The following is a 25,925-nucleotide window of genomic DNA, read 5'->3' on the forward strand; positions in this document are numbered from 1 at the left end:
GGACATCTAGGACTCATTGCACTCTCCCTTTCTGAATCTATGTATCTACCTATATTATGTATTCAGATAATAATCTGCCTGAGTGCTTTGGCTGTCAACATGGATGACCTCACATTTGTCACATTGTACTGCATCTGTCATGCTTTTACACACTTACTCAGCTTGTCCAAATCACACAGAAACATCTCTGCATCCTCCTCACTGTTCACCCTCCCACTCAGCTCTGTGGTGTCTGCAAACATAGCAATATTACATTTAATTCCCTTATCTAAAACACTAATATAGATTGTGAATAGCTGGGGTCTGAACACTGATCCCTGTCGTACCTCATTGCTCACTGGCTGCCAGTCAGAAAATGACCCGTTTATTCCTACATTTTCTTTTCTTGTCTACCAGCCAGTTCTCTATCCACATCATCACATTTTCCCAATCTCATGCACCTTAATTTTACATACTAATCTTATATGGGACATCAATGAATGCCTTCTGAAAGTCCAAATAAATCACATCCACTCTCTCCCCCTTATCATTTAGAGTCATAGAGTCATAGAGATGTACAGCATGGAAACAGACCCTTCGGTCCATGCCCCTCATAATTTTGTAAACCTCTATAAGGTCACCCCTCAGCCTCCGACGCTCCACGGAAAAAAAGCCCCAGCCTGTTATCCTTGAAAAATTCCAAACAATTTGTTGAGCATCATTTCCTTTCTGCATGATGACTCTGTCCAATCCTGTCACCGTTTTGCAAGTGCTTTGCTATTAACTCTTTTTTAATGGACTCTAGTATTTTTCCTATTACAGATATCAGGCAAACTGGTCTATAATTTCCTGTTTTCATTCTACCTCATTTATTAAATAGAGGGGTTACATTAGTTACTATCAAATCCAGGAGACTATTCCAGAGTCTATAGAATCTTGAAAGATGACCATCAATGCATCCTGTACTTCCTCAAGTACTTTGGGATGTAGATTACAGGCTCTGGGATTTGTTGGCATTTAATCCCATCAATTTTCCCAACACCCTTTCCCGACTGATACTGATTTCTTGCACTTCCTCTGTCTCATGGGACCATGTGTTCTCCAACATTTTTTTGGACATTATTTGTGTTCTTCTTTGTCAAGATGGAACCAAAATATGTCTTTAATTAGTCTACCATTTCTTTGTTCCACACTTTAACTTCCGTTTCTGATTGTGAAGGACCTAAATTTGTCTTCATTAACCATTTCTTTTCCTTTTCACGTACCTATAGAAACTTTTACAATCAGTTGGATCTAACACTATCCCTAATTTCCCTTACTATCTCTGGCCAGGCCACCTTTACTGTTTGTTTTTGTGTCAGACAGGAATGAACAATTGCTGCAATTCCTCAATATGCTCTTTAAACATTTACTATTACCTATTCATTATCATACCTTTAAGTAATATTCCTCAATCTATCATAGCCAACTTGTACCTCTTACCATTATCATCTCTTCTATACAAATTCTGAATCTTCTCATACGTACTGTAGGAATTCCTCCTCTATCAGATTGTTACTGATTTGATTTGTCCAATTGATATGCAGATTAAAGTACCCCGTAATTACAGCTGTACTTTTTTTCCATCTATCCCTAATTTCCTGTTTAATGTACTCCCCAATGTTACCATGAAAGCTGGGGGGGGGGGGGTCTATATACAATCCCCACAATTGGTTTCTGCCCCTTAGTGTTTCTAAGCTTCATTGTAGGTATTAAACTAAAATTTACTATAGCCAAAAGTGTCATGGTGTCAGGGGAGTAAGGTATGGTCAGGAACACCCTGACTTCAAGGGGGCAGACAATGAATAATCACACCTTCCAATCCTGTCACTGTTTTGCAGGTGCTTTGCTATTAATTCTTTTTTAATGGACTCTACTATTTTCCCTATTACAGACACTCGGTCAACTGGTCTATAATTTCCGGTTTTCTTATATGTCAGGGTCTAGACTGGGAGGTGTGTGGGCAAAGTTGGGCAGGTGGGTTAGGTGAGGACCTAAGGAGGTGGAAAGCCTAGATTTTTCACAAGAAAGGTGATCAGGAAGGGCATTTGGATGTTCAGGGTCTGACTGACATGTTACAGCTAAGGCTGGAAACCACTGCTCAACATACATTCACTGTCACCTTCCAATATGTTGGAAATCAAAACAATGCAATTTGAAGAATAATGGCTGTGACAATGGGGCAAGTGTCTCAACGTGTGAGAGAGGAAGCTGCAAGACCCACTGATGTAACGCCCTTTATTTTTCTTCATTTTGTGACAGGATAAGGGTGTCGCTGGCTAGGCAGCATTTATTGCCCATCCCTAATTGCCCAGAGGGCAGTTGAGAGTCAACAACTTGTAGGCCAGACTCAGTAAGGATGGCAGATTTCCTTCCCTAAAGGACATTAGTGAACCAGATGAGTTTTCCCGATGATTGGCAATGGATTTATAGTAGTCATTAAATCCTTAATTCCAGATATTTATTGAATTCTGCTATGGTGGGATTCGAACCCAGGTCGCCAGAACATTACCTGGGTTTCTGGATTAACAGTCCCAGTAATAATACTACTACGCCATTGCCTCCCCCTGTTGAGAGGACACCAATATACATAGACTCTCCCACTATAGAGCCTCCCTGCCACACATATGACTGACCATTTCATTCAATAATTGGTAATGGAGTTGTGCTAGACCCCTTGGGGATGAGTGACTATAAGATGAAGAGTGAGATAGTTGATTTTGTGCCAAAGGTCCTGAATCTTAATAGGGGAATCTATGATGATATGAGGTGTGAGTTGGCTATGATGGATTAGGAAATGTTACTGAATATAATGACTGTAGACAGGCAATAAGAAACATTCAAAGGATGAATGGTGTACAAAAATTGGCACAAGAGTACAAAAAGAACAGTGGCCAAACAGTGGTTTACGAGAGAAGTTAGAAATGTTATTAGTTGCAAAAAAAGAGGGTTATGAGTTGACAAGTTGAAAACAATACACCTGAGGATTGGGAACATTTTAGATGTCAGCAAAGGAGGACCAAGGAATTGAGTATGAAGAAATAAATAGAGTATGAGAATAAGTTTGCTAGGAAATTAAGAAATTATTGTAAAAGTTTCTATAGATTTACAAAGATAAAAAGATTGGTGAAAACTAATATAGGCCCCTTACAGTTAGAAACAGAGAATTTATAATTGTATAATAACAAAGAAATCACTGAGAAACTAAATTTATAGTTGTCCTCTGTCTTCAGAAGGGACGACATAAATAACGCACCAGAAATATGGGGAATAGAGGGTTTAGTGAGAGGGAGGAGCTGAAGCAAATCAGTATCAGTAGTGAAGTGGTGTTGGAGAAATTGATGAGATTGAAGGCTAACAGTTTCCAAGGGCCTGATATTCTGCATCCCAGAGTACTTTAGGAACAGGCCCAAGAAATAATGGATGCATCAAAATTCTTTAGACTTTGGAACAGTTCCTATAGATTGGTGGGTAGCTCATGTAATTCTGGTATTTTAAAAGGAAGGTAGAGAAAAATAGGGAATTATAGACCAGTAAGTCTGACATTGGCATTGGAGAATATGCTAGACTCCATTATCAAGGATTATGTAGCAGAAAACTTAACATTGTGCATTTACAAAAGGATAATCATGCTTGGTAAATCGGCTGGAATTCTTTGCAGATGTCACCAGTAGAGTTGATGTGGGGAGCCGGTGGATGTGGTTAATTTGGAATTTCAGAAGACTTTGAATAAAGTCCCACATAAGAGATTAATGTATAAAATTAAAGCGCATGGGATTAGGGGTAGTGTATTGAGATGGATAGATAATTGCTTAGCAGACAGGAATCAAAGGGTAAGAATAAATGGGTCATTTTCTGGACCCCAGCTCTTCACAGTATATGTTAATGATTTAAATGATGGAACTGAATATAACATCTTCAAATTCACAGATGACACAAATTTGGGTGGAAAGGTGAGTTGCGAGGAGGATGGAGAGATGTTGCAGGTTGATTTGCAGGCTGAATGAGTAAGCAAATACACAGTAGATGCTACACATTGTGGATAAATATAAGGTTACCTACTTTAGTAGAAAAATAGGAAGGCAGAACGGCAATAAACTGAGACGGGGTATGTTCAATAAGAACATTTGCACCAGTTGCAAAAGAAGGCAAAGTGAATGTTGGCTTTCATAGCAAAAGGATTTGAGTATAGGAACAATGATGTCTTGTTCTGAGTATGCAGGACATTGTTGAGGCCACACCTGGAATACTGTGCACAGTTTTGATCTCCTTATCTGAGGAAGGAAATTTTTGCAATAGATTTACTAGATTGATTCCTGGGGATGACGTATGAGAAGTGGTTGAGTCAGTTGGGATTGTATCATTGCAGTTTAAAGAATGAGGGATTATCTCTTAGAAACCTATAAAATTCTAACATGACCAGGACCAGGAAGGATATTCCTGATGGCGGTGGGGAGTGTGTGGGGGGGGAGGGGGGGGGCATCCAAAACAAGGGGTCACTAATAAGGATAAGGAGTAAACCTTTTAAGATTGAGATTGTAACAAGTGGTAAATTGTTTCCCTCCTTCATAAGGTCAGAAGTGTGGATATTCTTTGATTTACACAGTTTTCATGACTCCTCAAATACTGAAACATCTGTGCAAGATCTCAATAAAACCCATGTTTGGACTGACAAAGGGCAGGAAACAGTCATACTACACAATTGCCAGGCAACGAGAATCTCCAATCAGAGAGAAACTAAACATCACCTCCTGGCATTCAATGGCATTGTCATCACTGAATCCCTCACTATCAACATCCTGGGGCTTACCATTCACCAGAAATGAATTGGACTAGCCATACAAATGCTGTGGCAACAACAGCAGTTCAGAAGGTAGGAATGTTGCAATGAGTAATTGCCTAACTCCCGCTCTCTACAAGACACAAGTCAGGAGTATGTTAGAATGCTCCACCATAACCTGGATAACTGCAGCTCCACCAACACATAAGAAGCTTGACACCATCAATGACAAAACATGATTAACACGACATCCAATCCCTCCACAATCGATGCTTAGTAGCAGCAGTGTGTACCATCTACAAAGTGCACCATTAATATTCACCAAGAATCCTTAGCCAGTACCTTCCAAACTGAGGTCCACTACAATCTAGAAGGACAAAGCTGGTAGATACATGTGAGCGTCACCACCTGTGAGTTTCCTCCAAACCACCCACAGTTCCAGTGTCAGCGGCGTGGCTCCAGGACATGGCTGGCTCAGGTACCTGATGGCAGAGGTGATGGTGTTCCACCTGCAGCATGTGCAATGACTCGGGGCACCTGATTGTTCACAGACTGAGGGATGGACTTTGTGGCTTTGTTTTTTTTTGGCAGCGAGGACTTATGGTGGAGGTTGGGGAGTAATCTGGACATTTCCTTTACATTCAACTGTTTTATTTCTGCTTCTGTTATTAATCCTGTCTTTTGTACACTAAGATGGCGGTGGAGAATGGCAACTTTGTACACTTTTCACAGTATCCTTGTACTCGAGTACATGTGACAATAAAATCTAAATATATCACTGTTCCTTTACTGTCATTAATTCACATCATGGAACTGCCTAACTGCATTGTGGGTCTACCTACACCAAATTGACTGAAGCAATACTAGAAGGGAGTTCACCAGCACCTTCTTAAGGGCAACTAGGGATGGGCAATAAATGCTGACCCAGTTGCGATGCACATATCCCATGAATGAATAAAACATCTTCTTTTAAAAAAAATCAGCTGGTTATGAATCTTTGGAACTCTGTGCCTGAGGAAACAGGTGCTCAGTTATTGAATATATTCAAGGCTGAGATTCTGGGCCAGAAAGTGGAGTTCTCAGAGGTTTCAGCCATGACTACCTCTCTAGTTTCTTACCTTCTTATGATAATCCTTATGTTGCTGACTTAAGTGGGGTTTATATTTTGGCTGCTGCCAAAATTATGGGTATTCACTGACATAATGGTTTATACTTTGTCTCAAACCAATTGTACATTAATGGAATGGTAGGTCATCTTTGTGATTCCTATATTGCTCACCAATGACATATATGGCCCACAGAGCCAGATGTGAAATGTCAATGCCTCATTGTACTACTAGGATTCCCACAAAGCTGACAAATTCACAAGTCTGCTCATCCTGGTCCACTCTGCTTTGTCAGTACATGTTGTATTTGTCTCACTATATATTTGAGGCCTCCATTAACTTCCTGATACACTGATCAATATTGCTTGGAATGATCCAGCCACATTGAATGTGAACATAACCCGCATGCTTAACATCTAAGAAAAGCACTGTCCTTGCCTTGATGTGAGGCTGCAGTTTCTGTTGAAGGAGTTGGTATACTCCTATGATCACTCTGATGTTGAATCATAGTCACCTCAAGCCTCACTCCAGAATGTGTGGAGGGGAAAGAGTACTCCGAAAATCTGTGGAGATAGGGCTGTCGCTGGAAAGTATTCCTTTTTTCCCCCTCTATGGTCTCAGTTCCATTTATCAGTCATGTTGCAGATCCTGCAAAGACAGCCCTATACTTCACAGACTTAATGTGCATAGATGGTCAAATCCTGTGCTCCCCCCCCCACCACTCCCCTGCCACCCATGAACGATTGCAGTGACTCACTGAAAAACGTTCAAAAACATACCATTAAATTTCCAAAAACCTTGTCATAGAAGATGTCAAAAGCATGTTATCATAGCACGTTATCATAGCAGCAGTGGTTGGCAGGAGGAGGTAGATTCCTTGGTGCATCCAAGGTTGGATTTGGTTTTGTTGTTCATAATTAACTTGACAACACTGACTGTCTGGCCTTACATGCACACTTGGGAAATAGTTCGCAACTTACATAAACATTTTTTCCAGCACTATGAGGAAATGAACTGCTTTCCAGGATGGGACATCAGAGCACTTTGAAAGCAGAGTGTAGAAAATATGTAGATAAGGTGATATGAAAAGTGTATGAGGCTTTTATGAATGAAATTTGAGAGAACGTTTAGAGGAAAAAGGGATTGAAAGTATCTGAAGGCCTACTTTTAGGCCTGAATAGGGTATAGGACATAGAGCACTTGTCTCAGTCAGGGACTGAGGCATTACCAGCTTTAAATTGGCTTTGGACATCATTAATATTGTTTGTGAAAGCAGTTGCTGCTCATCTCTACAGGTTGCCTACCCATTTTAATTCCCAATCTGTGAGGGTGGGGGTAGGGGCAAGCAACTTTGGAACGATTGTGGAATCAGGGATCACTCTCATCAATTGGAGGATAATTCTGCATTGCATAATATAAATGAAACTGATAATTTATAACAGAAAAAAATTAATTGAGTTTTTTTTATCTTTGTAAAAGTTTATTTATATAAAAAGCCAATGTAATAATTCACTGTAAATGAAAATTATAACAGCATATTGTAATGGTGTATGAATCTCTATAATAATACATGAACCATATATTGACTCAATGACCGTCTTATTGTAACATGAAATGAATCACATGTAAACAATCAAATAATTATTGCATTATCGTCCATTTCATGGCTTTCAATTAGCAAACAGTTGGTTCTACTATAACACATGTTTCTTTAATGCGTTTTTGGAAATTAGACTGTTATTTGTAGAACATGAACTTTCCTTACCGTTATTGGCTTTAACGTGATTCCAGCCCCATAAGTTTGGATGGCGCGGCAATTATGCGATTTTCTTATAATGCGAGATTGTACGGGAATGGAACAAAGGCGTTACATCAGAACCGACTGTAATTCAAAAAGTACGTTCTGAAGGTATGGCACAGTTGCCTCATAATTGCAATGTGAACTCTGTAAATCTGCACATGTGGCTTTATGCTTAATGAATGGAAATTCACCTGCGGTATACTTTAAAGAGACTTAAATATGATTTTACATTTCTTTAAGATCTGTTTCCAGCCAGTGCTGTCAGAAACCTCAGCATACCAAATGTATTTGTAAACCTCCTTATACCTTCCAAAAAAAAGGAAAAACCTGAAGATACTATTCAACACTATGCTTTTATGTGGATAGATTTGAAGTCACTAAGGTTACTTTGCTGGTTAGTAAATTTTTATGAAATAAATTTTTGTGCAGCCATAAAGAGCAAGTGTATTCCCCGATTTCACAACAGTTCTAAACATTATCTTCTCTATCCCTGACCTCACAAACTGAAATTTACGTTCTTAAAATGGTGGGCAGCATGTCGTGACAGGCACCAATAGCACGTCCAAATATTAATGAGGCTTGAACATAGTTTAAAGCTCATTTTTCACTCCCTGATTTGAAAATAGTATCATTTCAGACTCAGAAGGAGGCAGAAAGAAATGTCCAACCCACTGAATTTATGATGAGTCCCTCTAAGCCACATACAATTAGTCATAATCTTGTTCCTGATATGTTGTTGGGGCAGAAGATATATTGATGTCTGAGGAAATAATAACTGGACAAGGTTCGATATTAGGAAGGCAATTCATTTACCACCAGTCAGTGAACGCAAATTTTTATCCCAGTGTTGCTTTAAATGTTGCTCAGCAATGTTGATCAGTGACTTTGGATATCTTCTACTCAGGAACACATGACCTTCTAGATTTTGGAATAATTGGATGAATATTGATTTGTGATATTTCTTGGTCTGTATTCTTCACATTCAAAGATTCTTGCCCAGGCGTTGTTTGAGAAAAATCTGAAGCTGCTGTTTTCAATTCAACTTGTAATGATTCTTCCTGTTCGTAAGATTTCTGGACCTCTTTCTGCACACCTGTCTCTGAATCCAACAGTATGGAAACATCCTCTGAACTCGAATTTGCATTTGCATTATATCCAAAGATCATTTTTGCCTTTGCTTCTTTTTTTTTATTCCTAATTTGTGCAATTTTCTTCTCAGTGTCCTCCATGAAGGTGGTCAGTAAGTTAAACAGAAGTGCCAACCATGCCATGCCAAAGAGGATCCAGATTGCCATCACTGCCCGGTAAAATTTTCTGTACTTTATATGAGGGTTGACACCTGTTGGCATAGATATACTGGTTTACCTCAGAAATTCAAAGAAAAACTAAGTTCTGTAATTAGAGAAAAGAAAGAAACAGAAAATACAACAAAATGCTGCAGATGTGTTGGAGAAGATGTTTGTATCAGCCAGTAGTGCCTTGGTGACCTGTTATAATCCCTGTCAAATGTTCAGCTCTATTCACTTCAAAACACCAGAGGGATGTATAACAGCTGGCTGATGCAATGCAGCCATTTAGCACTGCTGCACAGCACAAATTCCTAAAGAGAAACGACAGGTCAATATTTCTGTTTGAAGAGCATTAGTCCAAACCTGAGCTTTAATGAAATACCATCACAGGAAACTTCATTCTGTCTTTAGCCTATTGGAAATCTGACAGACCTTCTGTATTTTTCCAACATTTTAAGCTGATACTTGAATCAATTAAATGTGGCAAAAAATACTCTACGTGTGCAAAATGATTGTATCTTCAAACATTGAAATTTAGGGCTGAAATACATTCCCAGCAAAAGCATTTTTGCAAGGTCAATCAATTTCGTTACAAACACAGTAGAAGGTGATAACTTTCAAGACAGGCTCAGAAAAATTCTAATCTATGAGGAGAGGTATCCAGCCTCAGAATTTGTATTTCATGTTCACCAATTAGACATTGAACAGTTGCCCTATACAATGCCAGGGATTAGGTTAATGTCAAAAAGCTTATATTGCTGCAGACTACAGATAACCTAAAAAATTTGCTTTAAACGAGAGAACAATGAAAGCAATTTTGTGATATTAGCTGGGAAAGATGTAATAGCAGGTTAGATTTTGAAAAATATTTGTTGTTAACAAAGGAACTTTACATTTTTCTTATGATATGAAACATAAATGATATAACACTTTTAGCATATAGAACATAGAACAATCCAGCACAGGAACAGGCCCTTCAGCCCACGATGTTTAAGCCTACCACAATGCCATTCAAAACTAATCCCACCTGCTTGTACATTATCATTATTCCTCTATTCTCTGCCTACTCATGTGTCTGTCTAAATGCTTCTTAAATTTTGCTGTTTTATCTGCTTCTACCACCTCCCCCGGCAGTGCATTCCAAGCATCTTACCACCCTCTGTGTAAAAGACTTACCTTGCACATCTCTTTTAAACTGCTCCCCCTCTCACCTTAAACTTATGTCCCCTAGTATTTAACAGTTCCACCCCTGGAAAAAGATTCTGACTATCCCCCCTACTATCCTTTCATAATTTTATATCTATCAGGTTGCCCCTCAGCCTCCGATGCTTTAGTGAAAACAAAGTTTGTCCAAACTCTCCTTATAGCTAATACAGTCCAATCCAGGCAACATCCTGGCAAATGTCTTCTGCACCCTCTCCAAAGCTTTCACATCCAGAAGTGCACACAATACTTCAAATGTGGCCTAACTAAAGTTTTATACAACTGCAACATGACTTGCCAACTTTTACACTCAATGCCAATGAAAGCAAGCATGCTGTATGCCTTCTTTACTGCCTTACCCACTTGGGGATTGCCACTTTCAGGGAGCTGTGAGACTTGGACCCCAGGATCCTTCTGTATATCAATGCTCCTGAGGATCCTACCATTTCCTGAATACTTTCCTCCTTTATACATCATAGTTATGTAGAGTAACATTTTAGCGCCATGCAAGTGACTGTCATCATATTATGTGTTTACAAATGTTGCCCAAGCTTTCATTTTAAAATTGCTTTAAGGCTGTTTCCTTTTTGTGAACTAATTTTGAGTCCAGTAATGGACTAATTTTGTATTTAGTTCAGATGAACAATTGTTGAGTGAGCAGTGTCTAATTAAAAGCTGTTACCAATAGTTTATATAGGGTTCTACTGCCCCGGCTAATAAGCCAACTTTTCTCAAAACATAAACATAGCAGATTTAGCTACAGATTTGTTCTTCAACCCAGTAAGGTCCTTATTGATTTATTCCTAACAACTGACCGATCACATTGACTTTTAAAATGTCAAAAAAGTACTTAGTCTTTGTTGTCTAGACAAATATAAAAATAAACAGAAGTACAATTACTTCAGCATGAAATGGAACAACTGTTGCCAATGACCTCAAATAAGGCTCTTGTATCTGGTCTTTCTGCATTACTGGTGTGATCAATGAAACAATTTCCTCTGTGTGCAATAGGATATTTTACAATCGTTTAACTTATCAAAAAGCTAACAGCAGTAGCATGCAACAAAATCATTTCTTTTGTCTGACATCATTGCTCTAAGATAAATCTGCAGCAACTTGGGCTCTCAGGTTGATGTGAAAATTAATCTAAATTTGGTATATATTTAAGAATGGGTATCATAGTTACCATTTATTTCAGAACAGATGATTCTGTTTGCTCTTGACAATTGGCAATGGGAATAACATTCGAGCATTCTCGATACAACATTGATACAACATACTTCAAATTCACACATGTTGTGAAATCCAGTAATATTGGTGTAGGGTAAAATAAGAATTTCTGAGCATATGATACATAGAAATGAGGAAGGTTGTTTTAATTGTATAGTTTTTGGTTTACATGCATTTATTGTGGTATTTTATATTTCATAGAATTGTAGAATGACTACAATAACAGAATGAGGCCATTCAACCCAATATTTCTATGCTGTCAGAGAAAAATTCACCCTCTTGGTTTTCTCCAGAGCCCATAAGCCCGTTCTGTTCAGATAATTATCCAATTTCTGTTTGCAAGCCTACCTCAGAGAATGCACTCAAAATTCTAGGCACTTATTGAGTAAAGAGGTTTTTCTTCGTGTTGCCTTTGGTTCTTTTGTCTGTTACTTTAAACGTCTGGTTCAACCAATAGGAACAGTTCCCCTTTATTACCTGTACAGGGCCCTCATGATCTGAATACTCTTATTAAAGCTTCTGTCAGCCTTTTCTTCTCGCAGGAGAACAACTTAGCTTCTCCCGTGACCTCAATTACCTTTTGTGCCAGGAAGACCATCAGTTGTAGCAGCTCGAACTCTGGGTTTCAGAAATTTTGCAGCAGCAGGTGGTTTCACTGCAGTTTATGCATGAGGCTGAAAGCTTACATGGATAGCATGTTTATAGATGCGGTCACTGCACAGCTGAAGAATATGTTGGGTATGTTCACAAGTCAATCAAAAGAATAGACACACATAGTGAAGTGTTCCATCTTTATCTCACTCTCCAACTAATATTCAGTTCTGGATGTTGATGAAGCTGATGGTTCATCTTGGGAGTACAGCCAAAGCCAAGTTCATGCTAACACAGGAGGCTCAGATGTATGGAGTAAAGGAAAGATGGGAGAAGCCACGGTGATTGATGATTCAACAGTTAGGGGCATAGATAGGGTTCCTCTAGCCACAGATGGGAATCCAGGATGATGGATCCCTCATACTAGGATCAAGGATCGCACTGAGCAGCTGCAGGTTTGAAAGCATTGTCTGAGAGTATGGTGGAGGCAGGTATATTCAATGCATTTAAAAAGAAATTTGACAGTTATCTGAAAGGGAACAATGTGCAGGGTCACAAAAGAGAAGGCAAGAGAAGTGGACTCCTCATTCGAAGAGTCAGTGCAGACATGATAGGCTGACTAGCCTCATCCTTCACTGTAAGAATTCTGTGATTGTATCCTCCCCAGAGGTGCTTCCAAATGGTGAGAAAGCTGCAAATTGTAAAATGATGGGCTGAACACTCAAGCAAAAGCAGTGGTCCTGACAGCAATGTCTGGGAAACCCCAATACATACCATTCTTCACTCCAATAATCAGCCATTCAGCATCACCCTGTTTCTTATCACTCAGCCAATTTGGTATCCATACTGTGCTGTTTATTTCATGGGTATCAACTTTGCTAACAAGTCTGTAATGTGGCACTTTTGGAAGACTTGTCAACCACCTTGCCATTATTAAACTTCGCTGTTATGCCATTAAAAAAAAGCTTAATCAATTTAGTTAAATACAACTTAGATTTTACAAATCCAAACTTCCTCAACTAAAGCACATTTGTCTGATTTTGCTTTGGATCATCAGTCAGGATTTTCTATTTTTGAGTTAAAGTACAGAGATGGGCCCTTAGGTTGTCTTATCCCCGCATGGCCTGCGGTGAATTTTCTGAAGCAATTGTCGCTTTTCAGCTCATTTCACAAGTAAAGAGGTTATATGTCAACTAAAATGATGAATCATGGGCAGTTGGTAGTTGGAGGTTCTCAATCCCTCTGCCACCTCCTTGGATCAATAGTTCCAGTGCCATATTTAAAGGCCACCTCAGCACCTCTTCACTCACTGCAAACCCAGGAGCTCAACAACAACCTCTAGTTGTGGTTTGCAAATCACCCAGCTGAAGATGTTTGCAAGGAACCTGAAACTGACTACCCATTTTACAGAGTCCTATATGCTTGAAGTGTATTGAAGGATTCACATGGACGTTATGCTGTCAATTATGCAGCACCTATGAAGAGGCAGACATGGCACAGCCAGTCAGAAACATTGTTATTTGCTGTTCTCAGATATGTAGACACTCTCACACATTCTTCTACAGAATGGATTGTACATCTTCAGCAACTAATTTTCATTTTTGCCTTCCACAGGTACGATGGTAACCAGACAGCAAAACTAAACACACCACAGAACTGGTTTAGCATTATGCAGATCCTAACATTCTGCAGGACTGGATGAGAAAGAGAGGGCAGTATGAGACTAATGACATTAGGTAAGATGTGTCAAATCTGGAGAGCTTTCCTCAGGTCGAGTGTTCCCTGATCCAGCTTTCTTTTTAACGTTAGTGCAGCTAAGAATATAGGATCAATCAGTGAGCTGCAGTGTCCACTGTGTTACAGCCAAATATTTACATAGATAGCTCAGAGCTTAAAGATCTCTCAGCTGATCTCTCTGCCTCAAAGTTATCACATTATAAGCTGACAGAAGAAACACTTTATTTTAAAACACTATTGAAAAATGAGACGCTTCTAAGTTAAAGAGATGCTTTGGATAGAGATCGCAGCAGCCTCTCAACCAGTCGGTCATTAACAAGCAGAATAGCAAAAAAAAAGCAGGTCCATGGAGCTTAGACCTCTGCAGATTGGTGGTTAGGAGGTTCCTTTGATGGACCCCAAAGTCCAGTTGGTCTGACATCAGTGGGGGTTTTCCTGGGCTATTTCAGAATCAGCTTCCTCCTCAGAGATGATCTCATGCTCCTCTATTTATTCCTAATCCAAGACCTCACCCTTTTGTACAATCAAGTTGGAGAGAGAGCAACAAAGCACTGTAGCACACTCTGTCTGGGGTGTACTGCCTTGCACCACCTGGCCAGTCCAGGTATGTGAATCCCATCTTCAGCAGACCAATGATCTGCTCTACATTGGCCCTGTTGAAGTCGGTTTAGTGTTAAGAATCTTCTTACTATCAGTCTGTATATTCCATAGAATACCAACAGTATGGAAACAGGCCATTTGGCCCAACAAGTCCACACCAACCCTCCAAAGAGTATCCCATCAGATCCATAACCTTTCCCTGTAACCCTACATTTCCTATGGCTAACACACCTAACCTACACATCCCTGGACACTATGGGCAACTTAGCGTGGCCAATCTGTCTTAGCTGCACGTCACTGGATTGTGGGAGGAAACCGGAGCACTCAACGGAAACTCATGCAGACATGGGGAGAATGTGAAAACTCCACACAGACATTTGCCTGAGGATGGTATTGAACCTGGGTCGCTGGTGCTGTGAGGCAGCAGTATTAACCACTGAGCCACCGTGCTGGCCTAGCAGGGCACTGTACTGTCCTTTGTAGATACAATCCATTGCACCCAGCACCTACAGAAATCCTTCATTAGCCAAAAGTCTCATTGCCCTGGCTGCCTGACTGGCAGTATCCACTGGGAAATTAATAAATGGGCAAGCTTTAGCAAACAAAGCATTAGTCATCACCCAGATGGATTTATGAGTAGATGCCTGAGGATTCTGAAACCGCAGACTCCCTGAAATGATCCATTCAGATTGAAATTAAGGGCCATTGTCACCTTCAAGACACTGGGATGGGCTTGCCTCCTAGTCCATGAGGACACAGGTACGCATGCAGAAGTTGGCAGATGCAGGACACCACTCCTGGGTTGTCCTGAGTCACTGCTGACACTGCCAGTATGTCACTTGCAGATAGCTGCATGTTGATCTGGAGTCTCAGTGACAAGCTAATGCTCACCATCCATGTTGACCGGCTTGTGTAGGCTGTTGTACCTCAGCAAGCTGGTCTGCAGCTGCTGCTGGATTGGACTTCAGCAGCTGTTGTGTTACTGTTTGAGCAGTCAACACTTGTGGTTTCTTCTGAGAAGCAAGACAATCTAGAAGAATGGCAGGATTAATCTGTGCCATCTCGATGTTGCTTTTGCCCATGCTGCAGACAGAGGAGGAGGGCAGTAAGCAGAACAGATTGTGAGTGTACCCAGAGCCAAAGACCAGGGGATTGCTAAAGTTGTGAAGGAGGGATAGAGATGCAAAATGTGTCCTTTTCATATCTTCATTTTCACCCATTTCAGGCATGCAACGTTAATTCTGTTTCTCCCTCCACCGATGCTGCCAGGCATACTGGGTTTCTCCAGCACTTCCTGTTTTTATTTCATATTTCCAGCATCTGCACTATTTTGCTTTTACTTGAACCTTAATCTTTCCTTGATCAAAATTAGTTTTACACTGATGTTCCTTGATCTCCCCTATAAGATAGTGCAGTGCCTCAGCTTCCAACTCCCTAATTACAACATCCAATTGCCCCCACCCACGGCCATTCCCTCTGCTTCAGCACAATCCCTGAATAAGACATGAGTTGCCTTTCACATTGGATGTAGCACTACATAGACCTTTCACCTCTGGACTGACATGCACCTCAGCCCCGGACCCGATTGCCACATAATCCCCAGGCTGACTGAATCACAACTACCCACCCACAGTGAACATACACTTACCAAACTTTCCTTCATTCCTTTCATCGCTTTTGTGGTTCACTACTGTTCAGACAATGCCACTCTGTTTGCTACTTTCACAGGTCCATGCAGTTCAGCCATAAGCAGGCCTTTACAGTTTGTGCTGAGGTGTACTGTTCTGCCATAAACAGCCTCCAGTTGATGGTTCAGGAAGACAGCATGCCTGGTCCACTTGGACACATCAACTCTACTTTGAAAAATCATACACCTGTAACTATGGGCATCGTTTGAAGCCATGTCATTACAAGGATAAAGCAATAAGTACTTGTCCTGGGGTGGATGAAGAAATGCCTAATTTTTGGTATTGAGTTTCTGAAGCAAGAGTTTCTAGATTGTATGGAACTTCATTGAGAAAGTGAAGTTTAATCCAACGAGTTGTGACATTAATGAAATGAAACACATATAGATAAGGTGTTCACCATTTGCTAGTGACATACTTGCCTTAATACCTCAATGAGAGAACTTAATTGCTGAAGTTTTTCTTAACAGCAGGAATCTTATTTTCGACTTCTTACCCGATAAGTTCACCCATTGGCCATTCTCTTCATCATGGCAGGAATGGAGTATCCTGTCCCATGATTTCTAAAAGCTGTTTGACCACGAGGTTAAACTGGCCAGTACTTGTTGAGTTTGTCCATACTACAATCTATTTTGAAAAAAGTGATTCTGCCATTGTCAGCGCATTACATTACCTTTGCATCTCAGGAGAATTATGGTTAATGCTTTGCCAATTTTCATCCTTATTTAGATTAGATTACTTACAGTGTGGAAACAGGCCCTTCGGCCCAACAAGTCCACACCGCCCCGCCGAAGCGCAACCCATCCATACCCTTACATTTACTCCTTACCTAACACTACAGGCAATTTAGCATGGCCAATTCACCTGACCTGCACATCTTTGGACTGTGGGAGGAAACCGGAGCACCCGGAGGAAACCCGCGCAGAACGGGGAGAACGTGCAAACTCCACACAGTCGGTTGCCTGAGGCAGGAATTGAAACCGGGTCTCTGGCACTGTGAGGCAGCAGTGCTAACCATTGTGCCACCTTGCCGCCCACCAGGTACATCCCAGGCAGTCCTGGAGACTTAGCAACCTTAAATTATAACTTGCATTTCTAACATCTCCTCTTCATCAATTTTTTAGGCATTCATTGTATCAACTAAGTTTTCTTTCATGTGACACCATGTTCTTTCTTGGTAGAGACAAACACCCTGTACATGCACAAAAAAACACCCTTTTACTATATATATGCTTAAACAATGAACAAAGAAAAATGAATAGTACAGGAAAAGGCCCTTTGGCCCACCAAGCCTATCATTGCAAACTCAATATCATTTCTAAACTAAAGACCTTTTGCCTCTGTGATCCATATCTCTCTATTTCCTGCCTCTTCATGTATCTGTCAAGATGCCTCTTAAATGTTGCTATGTTATCTACTTCTACCTACTCTGACAAGATATTCGGCATACACTCCACTCTCTGTAAAAAACATTGGCTCTCACATTTCCTTTAAACTTTCCTCCTTTTACCTTAAACCGATGTCCTCTAGTAATTGACATGTCTAACCTGGGAGAAGAAGACTCTGAATATCCATTCTATCCATGTCTCTTGTAATTTTCTAAATTTCTATCCGGCTGTCCTTCAGCCTCTGACATTTAAGTGGAAACAAGCCAAATCTTTCCTCATAGCGAATACCCTCTAAACCAGGCAAAATCCCAGTAAATCTGATGAAGAGTCATTTAGACTTGAAATATTAGCTTGCTCTCTCTCTCCATGGATGCTGTCTGACCCACCATGATCTCCAGCGTTTGTTGTTTTCAGAACACCCTGGTAAATCTTTTCTGTACCCTTTCCAATATGCAATATTCCAAGTGGGCCTGACTGAAGTTCCATACTGTTGCATCATGATTTGCCAATTTTTATACTCTGTGCCCCGATTGATGAAGGCAGACACTTCTTGACCACTTTATCCACTTGCACAGCCACTTTCTGGAATTGTGGACTAGTATACCTAGATCTCTCTGTAAAGATAGTTTTTGTATTTTTTCACTTGCTGCTTCGACTGTTACCACTGAGCCCAACAGCAGCAAGTATTTAGTTTGAACTGCCTTAAGCAAAATACATCATTTTAAGGATTTGAGGATGTTTTAAAGTATGAGCTTGTACAGGCATTCAGAAGTAGATCATACCTCCACTAGAAAATGCACACATTTGTGCTTAAGTAATAATTAAGGCAAGTGCATCTCTATTTGGTGCTTATGGAATATAATACATTTTCATTTACAGTCTTGATTGAATTATTCAAATAATGACAACATCTATTGCTGAATTCCATACCTGGCTGCAGCTCCATTGTGTTATTCACTCATGCAAACAGCATGCAAAGACTGATTCAATCGAAGATTAGAACTATTGGGTTACAGCTTCCCATTATTGTGTCAGAGATTCAGTGTGTCAATTATGTCAATAATTCCTGTATTTATAGTCCACATTGCAGTAATGAAGTGTTATGAAACAGCTATTTGTTGCTGACAGTTTAATTAGTGTATGTAATTAACATTAGATAAGAATATTAAATTAGAGATGCATTTAATTAAGACGTGTTGTAAAAAGATTGCTTTAGTCTTTGCAATTTGCTGTTATTACAGTAAATATTACTAAAACGCAACAGATAATTATAGCTTTAAAATGTTTCACATGAACAAAACTGTAATATCAGTTTTTCAGTTTTATTATCATTATTTTCATAATTAGGAAAATGTGCTACTTTTAAATAGGGCCTGGCATTATCTATACATGAGTAGGAGAAATGCAATATTTACAATCTAGTAGGCCTATTTGTAGGATTTTCAATATGTTTGTACTTCATTTAAAAAAGTGATTAATCCTTATATTCTTATCAATTAATTAATAAACTGTATCAAAACTCACCCACAATATAATCACCAAAACCAATGGTGCTGAGAGTGATGAATGCATAATAAACTCCTTCCCTGTAGGACCATTTCTCAATAAAACAAAAAACTAGAGGTGGTAAGGCCAGGAATATTCCAGCACCAATCACAAGAAAAAACAGGAATGTTAAAAGCTCCACTCTTTTCTGAAATAAAGAAAGATTAATTTATATTTAAATAGCAAATAGGAGTATCAATTTAAATAAACTTTCACTTTAAGGAGACCTATACAATACTAAATAGAAATGTCAAATATAATTCTTAAATACAAGACTTGAAAGTTGCAGGAAATTGTTTCAAATTTAAAAGGTCTGTCTCCTGTCATTTGCCCTTCTAAATAAATTCTTATATTAATTAATTTGTTATCCATAAGCATACTTGAGCAATTCATGCCAAAAGAATTATTTTAATAACCAAAAAAAGCAATTATATTTGTACTTACATATGAATAAATGCAATCCATAATCATTCAATTGAATTGAACTACACATACCTTGTTCCATTCTCACATGGCTCACCATACCCAGAGATATAATGGCTTATTTACCCATCCCCCAATACAACTATGGTGTCTCAGAAGAATCTATTTAGAAACACAAAAACATACAAAGTAGGAACAGGAGTAGGCCTTTTGCGCCTGCTCTGCCATTCAGTATGGTCATTGCTGGTCATCCTGTCGTCAGTATCATCTGTAGCTGTCCCTGCTTTTGCCCTATACCCTTTTGCCCTAAGAACTATATCTACCTCTTTCTTGAAAACCTTCAATATTTTGGCCTCAAATGGCAGAGAATTCCCTCAATGTCCAAAAATGTATCCGTTTCCAAATGTATCCTGATGGCACCAGTACAATCACACCATGAATTCTCTTGACCATTTCACTCTCCTTCAATTGTCAACCTTCTTTTCCAATATCCAGTATGGATGAACAGACATTTCCTCCTACTAAATGTTGGGAAAATCAAACTATTGTTTTTAGTTCTATTATTCCCTACTCAATAATGCATCTCTCCCTGGCAATGCCTGAGGCTGAACCTGACTGTTCATGACCTATCAGCTACTAAAACTCACATCCAAGCCATTGCTACCTCTGGAGTTCACTATTCTATTGCAGTCAGATAAGTCACCCATTTTCTATTGTCCATAAACATGAGGCCATACAGAACTTTGTGCTGTAACATGCATTAAATTCCATCAGGCCCATCCTGGTTCCTGGTTGAGCAATGCCTTACTTTTAAAATTTTCACCATTGTTAAAAATCCCTCCATTGTGATACCACTCCCCATCCCTGTAATCTTGCAAAGCCTAACAGTCCTGCATGCCACTAATTATGATCTTTTGACCGTTTACCATTTTAATTGCTTCATCATTGACAATTGTACTTTAAATTTTGTCAGCTCATGGATCTTTTATTCCCTCTCGAAACCTCTCTACCTCCCTTCCCTTCACTCTCTAAACTCTAACTCTTTGACCAAATTTTGATCATCTGCCCTAATGTCTCTTGATAGTACATTCTGCATTATAACGCTCCAGTGAAGCATTGGGATATTACATCAGAGTTCTTATAAAAATGCAAGTTGTTGTTGATGTATGTAACTGTTATTTATTTAATAGCAAGTGTACCAATAAGTGTAGTATAATGTGGCCTTTGATAATGCAACATCTATAATTAAGTTGCATGGCAGCGAGACCTCTATTTAAGAATGTGCTTTACTATTTCATAAGTCACTTTTTCAAGCTTTTGAATCAAACAAGATTCTGGTTTGAAACCACCACAGTTGTAAACTTTATGTAACATGTGTTTTCTCATGATAGCATACTGTCAGATACTAATCTTTTATTTTAGAGATCAAAGGTAAGGAGGAAGTACACATCATTGCACAGTGTCATAAGTGAAGGAGTGGAACACTAAACATGAAATGTCTGAGTTGTGGGATTTAGGTCCAATTGTAGTATTCCCTTAAAGTCCTCCTGGTGCCTTCCTTCACAAAGGGATAATATCTTGTATATATCCTGCAATGCATTCAATATTCAGGAGGCTTTAAACTATCCCTTTCCCTTTAAAAAGAGGTAGTCTGCAGCTAATGTGGCTTTAAAAAGGAAAACCTTGAAAGGTAGATAATCTTTGGATAGTGTCGTCAGTTCCCATGTGATATATATTTAAGCTAATTAAATCCAGAATGTATTTGTATCAGTGTAGCAACATGTTTATGAACCTCATAAGGAATTCAATGTTACATGAATATGGAATAGTCTTCTGGTATGCACTTGATGAAGCAACATAAACAAGAATATTTGTGTATTGGTTAATCTTGACCAAAAGTGATCCCTTTTACAAACAATGTTGGTCATTACTTTCCTAGTTAAATTTAGAATTGTCCAGGAGGATCTAAATGAATTTTATATAATTTGCATTCATAGATTTTAATTATTAGATAAACATCAACTTCTTAGAAGTTTAGTGTATTTTTTTTGTATCTGTACCTGTTTCATTCCTCTCTTGAACAGACAATTGCGAATTTTTTCTGAATGGGAAGATAGACTTTTGCCAACAGCACCAAGAATAATCACATGCAAGGGAATTCCGAAGAGCGCGTAGAAAACACAGAAGATCTGACCTCCAGCTGTTGTGGGTGAGAGATTTCCATAGCCTTTGGGTAAGAAAAAATTAAAATATTCATAACAAAAACCATATATGATAATCCTTATCTACATTATGAAGATAGATTGTCTGAAATATGAACTTATTATATCATCAGAAAGAGCACTTTGGAAACCAGATGTTATTGGCTACAGCAAGAAAAAATGTAGCAATTACAAAACATACAAGCTAACTGACTGAAGTCACCCAGTCAATAATATTTTCAGGAAACACCACATGATCCACCTTTTGGGTGTAGTAAAGCTCTGAATTTTGAACAGATGGTCAAGAATTTGAAATGATTTGCTTGAAGATCAATAGTCCTTTGGCCTTTTCCTCTTTCTCCCAAAATCCTCTCAGCCTAGAATGTGAGGTGAAGATTTCCTGAAATTCCACATCACCAATTGTGGAGGGATCTTAAAGAAGATTTTGGAATGTACCTCACTGTCTCCAGAAAAGAGAACTTAGCCATCTATAAACGATCCAATAAGGCACCACAGCACCAACAGTCTATAAGTAACTTCCGCTGTAGAAAACTATTTGGAACAATTTATGAACAATCCATTTTTCCTGAGTTTAACTTCTACTTAGCCAAACTACTTCTAAGATAACAATCTGCATTTTGTTTTTATGGGTGTGTGTGTTAATTTTCAAGGATCAATGATGTGGAGGTGCCAGTGTTGGACTGGCATGGGCAAAGTCAGAAGACACATGAAATGCCTTCACGTGATGAAGGAGCTGTGATCTGAAAGCTTGTGATTTGCAATAAAAATTTTTGGACTATAACCTGGTGTTGTGCGATTTCTCAATTTTCAATAAGGGTAATGATATTTACACTGCCTAAACCTGTCGTTAACAATCTTTGCATCTTTGCTTGAATAAGTTGTGTTTGTGATAAAGTAGTTCTTGTTTTTTGGAAGAAATTTGGTTTATTTGTTTCAGATACTGAGCTAAATAGAGTTTGATATCTATGTAACTGGCAATATCACCAGTCTTCTTAAGCTCATACTTTGTTATAACTAGAGGAAGAGTGGGTCTGGGAAGACAATCAGTTCTCTCCCCGAATCTCAATTGTAACATCGACAAATGGCACCTTTTTGAGAATTACTTAATACCTGCTAAATGTGAGCAACTCCAAATTTGTTTATTAAAAAATCTTGCTCATAAATGTTCAAAGACCTTTGTACATTCCAACATATGTCAGTTAAACAGTGAAACCTTTTCAGTTGTGTGATCATAAATCCAGTTTACTGCTTTCATGTGAACTCTTTGTTGACTTTAGATTAACAGAGACTTTACCTTTCAGGATGGGCTAGAAACGAATAGTGTTGCAATGAAACAAATATTCAATACTTGACAAGGAACAGGTAAAGGAAATTTTATACATGCAAAACTTAAAAATAAAAATACCATGCAACATGAGTAGTGGAAAGAATTATGAAAGTATTGAATTAATTCAGATCAACTCTAAAGTTCTGAAAAAAGGTCCCTGGACTCAAAATGTTAACTCTGCTTTCTCTCCACAGATGCTGCAAGACCTGCCGAGTTTCTCCAACAATTTCTGTTTTGTTTCAGATTTCCAGCATCCATAGCTCTTTGTTTTATTCCAGAAATTAAATGTAGCAGCCTGGAATTTCCAATGGGCTGATAGCCTATTCTGCTACATAGATGGGGTTAATAAGACCAGGGGGCATCTCTAATGCAGCAGATTCTGGGGGAATTGCCCAGGAAATTAAAGTCTCTAATGGGCAATTCCTCTATGCTTGAAACCATCCAAAAGGATCCAATTAAATCTGAAAACTTGGAGGGTTCCACTGCCTTTGCTAATAACTATTATCATTGATAGTGTAAAACTGAACTGCCCCACAGTACTCACCAACCTCCACCCAACCAGATGGGCCCTAGACTCTTTACAGTCCCTATACTCTGACCTGATGGCCACCCTTCCTACTCTGTGACATGGCACCCCCTCCCTCAGTGCTGCCAGCTCCCTCTGTCCTCAAGTTTTGATATTAGCTCCAGTCCCCAGGACCTGACAAACCCCTCCCATAAGACCTAACTTTACTTTAGAAGTAGAGTTGAAGAGAGTGCGGATGAACTTTGATAGTCCCTGAAAATGGGCACAGAGATTGTGATGCTCTTTTAATCTCAGCCCTTTTGAATCAACACAGTTGGTATGCAGTGGCCATGACAATGGTTGTGTGGGACAAAAAAAAGAGAGCAACCAACATTACATTCTGGCTCACTGCCCAATCAGTCTTGCTGAAAATAATTTCCAGGAAAAAACAGTTCAGAACACATTAGGTTAGTTGTTATGCCGCTTGATTCATTGTCAAATTTCCCACCAACGCTCACTGCCTGAGATTGGACATTATGAATGATTTATTAGGTAAGGTACTGAAAGGGCTTTTTGTACTTGTGAAACCATGTTGCAACTTAAGTCAGTACTTGCAGCAAAACAGAGAGAAAATGGGAATTGAACTGAAGATTATTATTATTAAATCCATTATTTAAATTATTTAAATCCATTTTCCAATTCTGACTCTTATTCTCTGTTATTATTATTAATAATAATAACAGAGAATAAGAGTCAGAATTGGAAAATGGATTTAAATCGTGTAAGTTTGCTTCCTGTGTTAGGTGATCCCCAGCTTCAGAATTAATTCAATAAAAGTGAACCTTACCTATTGTAGACACCACTGTAGCTGCAAAAAAGAAAGAGCTGCTAATATCCCAATTACTGTGGGAAGATTTGGAATCATTTCCAATAGGATTCACTCCATGCTTTATAGCTTCAGTTATTGCCTGTAGAAGTAGGAAATGGAAATTAATATTTCACCTTAATGCGGAAACACTTGGTTCTCACATTATAGTTATATTTTGAAACAAAGGTAGCATAACTATTTTACTAAATGCAATTTATTTCTGAAAGTGGCAGTTTGGCTCAATATTCGTGCTTGATTATTTTCCAACATAATATATCAATTGTTTTTTAGCCTTTTTTCCTTTGAAGGAATCATCACTGGGTGGATAAAATAAATCTGGTACATGTCATGGACAAGGATTTTATAGGACACTTAGTATCTTATCTCACCACTCAGCTTGTTAGGAAATTGTAGGCAAATTGTTCAAGAGCAACGAGAATAGAAAGTTGCTGTACTGTAAACTGATGGATAAACTTTCACATTTAGGTAAAAATTATTTCAAAATGGTGATAGTAAATGGCTAGGCTTTGGACTTAAAAAAAGGATAGCAGCTGATGCTCAGTGAAATAATCATGAAGATTATAGCTAACGGAGGGATCTAGGAGTTCAAATACATAATCTCATGGAAGTATAAGCTAAAGTAGAAAAATAGTGTTAAAAACACTGAGAGAATTTTATGGTTATAAATAAAAACCAAAATATATAAGAGTAAACGTGTTATGTGAATCTGGATGAAAAATAAGTTGAGTCACTGTTAGAATACTGTGTGTTGTTTCGCTTCCTCCACCCAGTTATAACATAGATCCACCTTAATGCTAGTGAAAATAAGAAACTGCAATTTCATTTAAAACAACTGATTATTTCTAATTCAGCACAGATACTTAAATGAACATTTAGTAGAATTGTGGATAAAAAGAGTAAGAAAATCCCATTTTTGCAATTTAAGTATACATTTAAGAGAATAAGGAGATAGGTTAGATAATTAATTTTAGAGGATTGTTGAAGCACAGAATGTTTGCCATAGGGAGTGTTCGAAAAATTTTCTAAGGTAAACACATCCATTTGAAGTTGTGTGGAGAGGAGCAGGGCAATGGGATTAGTTCTGAAGTAGAGTCATAGAGTTATACAGCATGGAAACAGACCCTTTGGTGCAACTCATCTGCACCGACCAGATATCCTAAACTGATGTAGTCCCATTGTCAGCATTTGGCCCATATCTCTCTAAACCTTTCCTATTCAAGTACCCATCCAGATGACGTTTAAATGTTGTAACTGCATCCACTTCTACCACTTCCTCTGGCAGCTCGTTTCCATATATGCACCACCCTCTGTGTGTAGGACTTGCCTCTCAGGTCCCTATTAAATCTTTCCCCTCGCACCTTAAACCTTTGCTAATTTTGAACTCTACTACCCTTGGGAAAAGGCCTTGGCTATTCACCTTATCCATGTCCCTCATGATTATATAAACCTTCATAAAGTCACCTTGCAGTCTCCAACGGTCCAGGGAAATTATCCCCGAACTATTCCCCAGTGATCAAAAGTCTGTTAGTTTTAAAAGAGTAATGGAAAAGGATAGACTGGATCCAATTTAAAGTTCTAAATTGGAG

The 25,925-nt window shown here is 38.8% G+C and overlaps 1 protein-coding gene and 1 long non-coding RNA gene across 3 annotated transcripts in view; one reads left to right on the forward strand and one right to left on the reverse strand.

Moving 5' to 3' along the window:
- Positions 1 to 25,925, reverse strand: part of LOC122553650 (potassium channel subfamily K member 16-like) — a 70,917-nt gene that overhangs the window by 35,744 nt on the left and 9,248 nt on the right. Inside the window, exons 2-5 of one of the 2 annotated variants that reach the window (XM_043697777.1) lie at positions 24,298 to 24,418; positions 21,457 to 21,623; positions 18,953 to 19,121; positions 7,418 to 9,044 (exon numbers count right to left, since the gene is read on the reverse strand). In XM_043697777.1, the coding sequence (XP_043553712.1) occupies positions 8,602 to 9,044; positions 18,953 to 19,121; positions 21,457 to 21,623; positions 24,298 to 24,418 (900 nt within the window). In that variant the 3' untranslated portion in view covers positions 7,418 to 8,601. Of the gene's footprint in view, positions 1 to 7,417; positions 9,045 to 18,952; positions 19,122 to 21,456; positions 21,624 to 24,297; positions 24,419 to 25,925 lie in introns of those variants that run through there. The other variant, XM_043697778.1, reaches the window with a different exon arrangement.
- LOC122553651 lies at positions 8,926 to 21,567 on the forward strand. Its single transcript, XR_006312784.1, has 3 exons — positions 8,926 to 9,009; positions 13,633 to 13,754; positions 21,481 to 21,567. It is a non-coding gene; the product is annotated as an uncharacterized LOC122553651 (long non-coding RNA).

This window comes from Chiloscyllium plagiosum, chromosome 10 (genome assembly GCF_004010195.1).
Source record: "Chiloscyllium plagiosum isolate BGI_BamShark_2017 chromosome 10, ASM401019v2, whole genome shotgun sequence".
NCBI classification, from domain to species: domain Eukaryota; kingdom Metazoa; phylum Chordata; class Chondrichthyes; order Orectolobiformes; family Hemiscylliidae; genus Chiloscyllium; species Chiloscyllium plagiosum.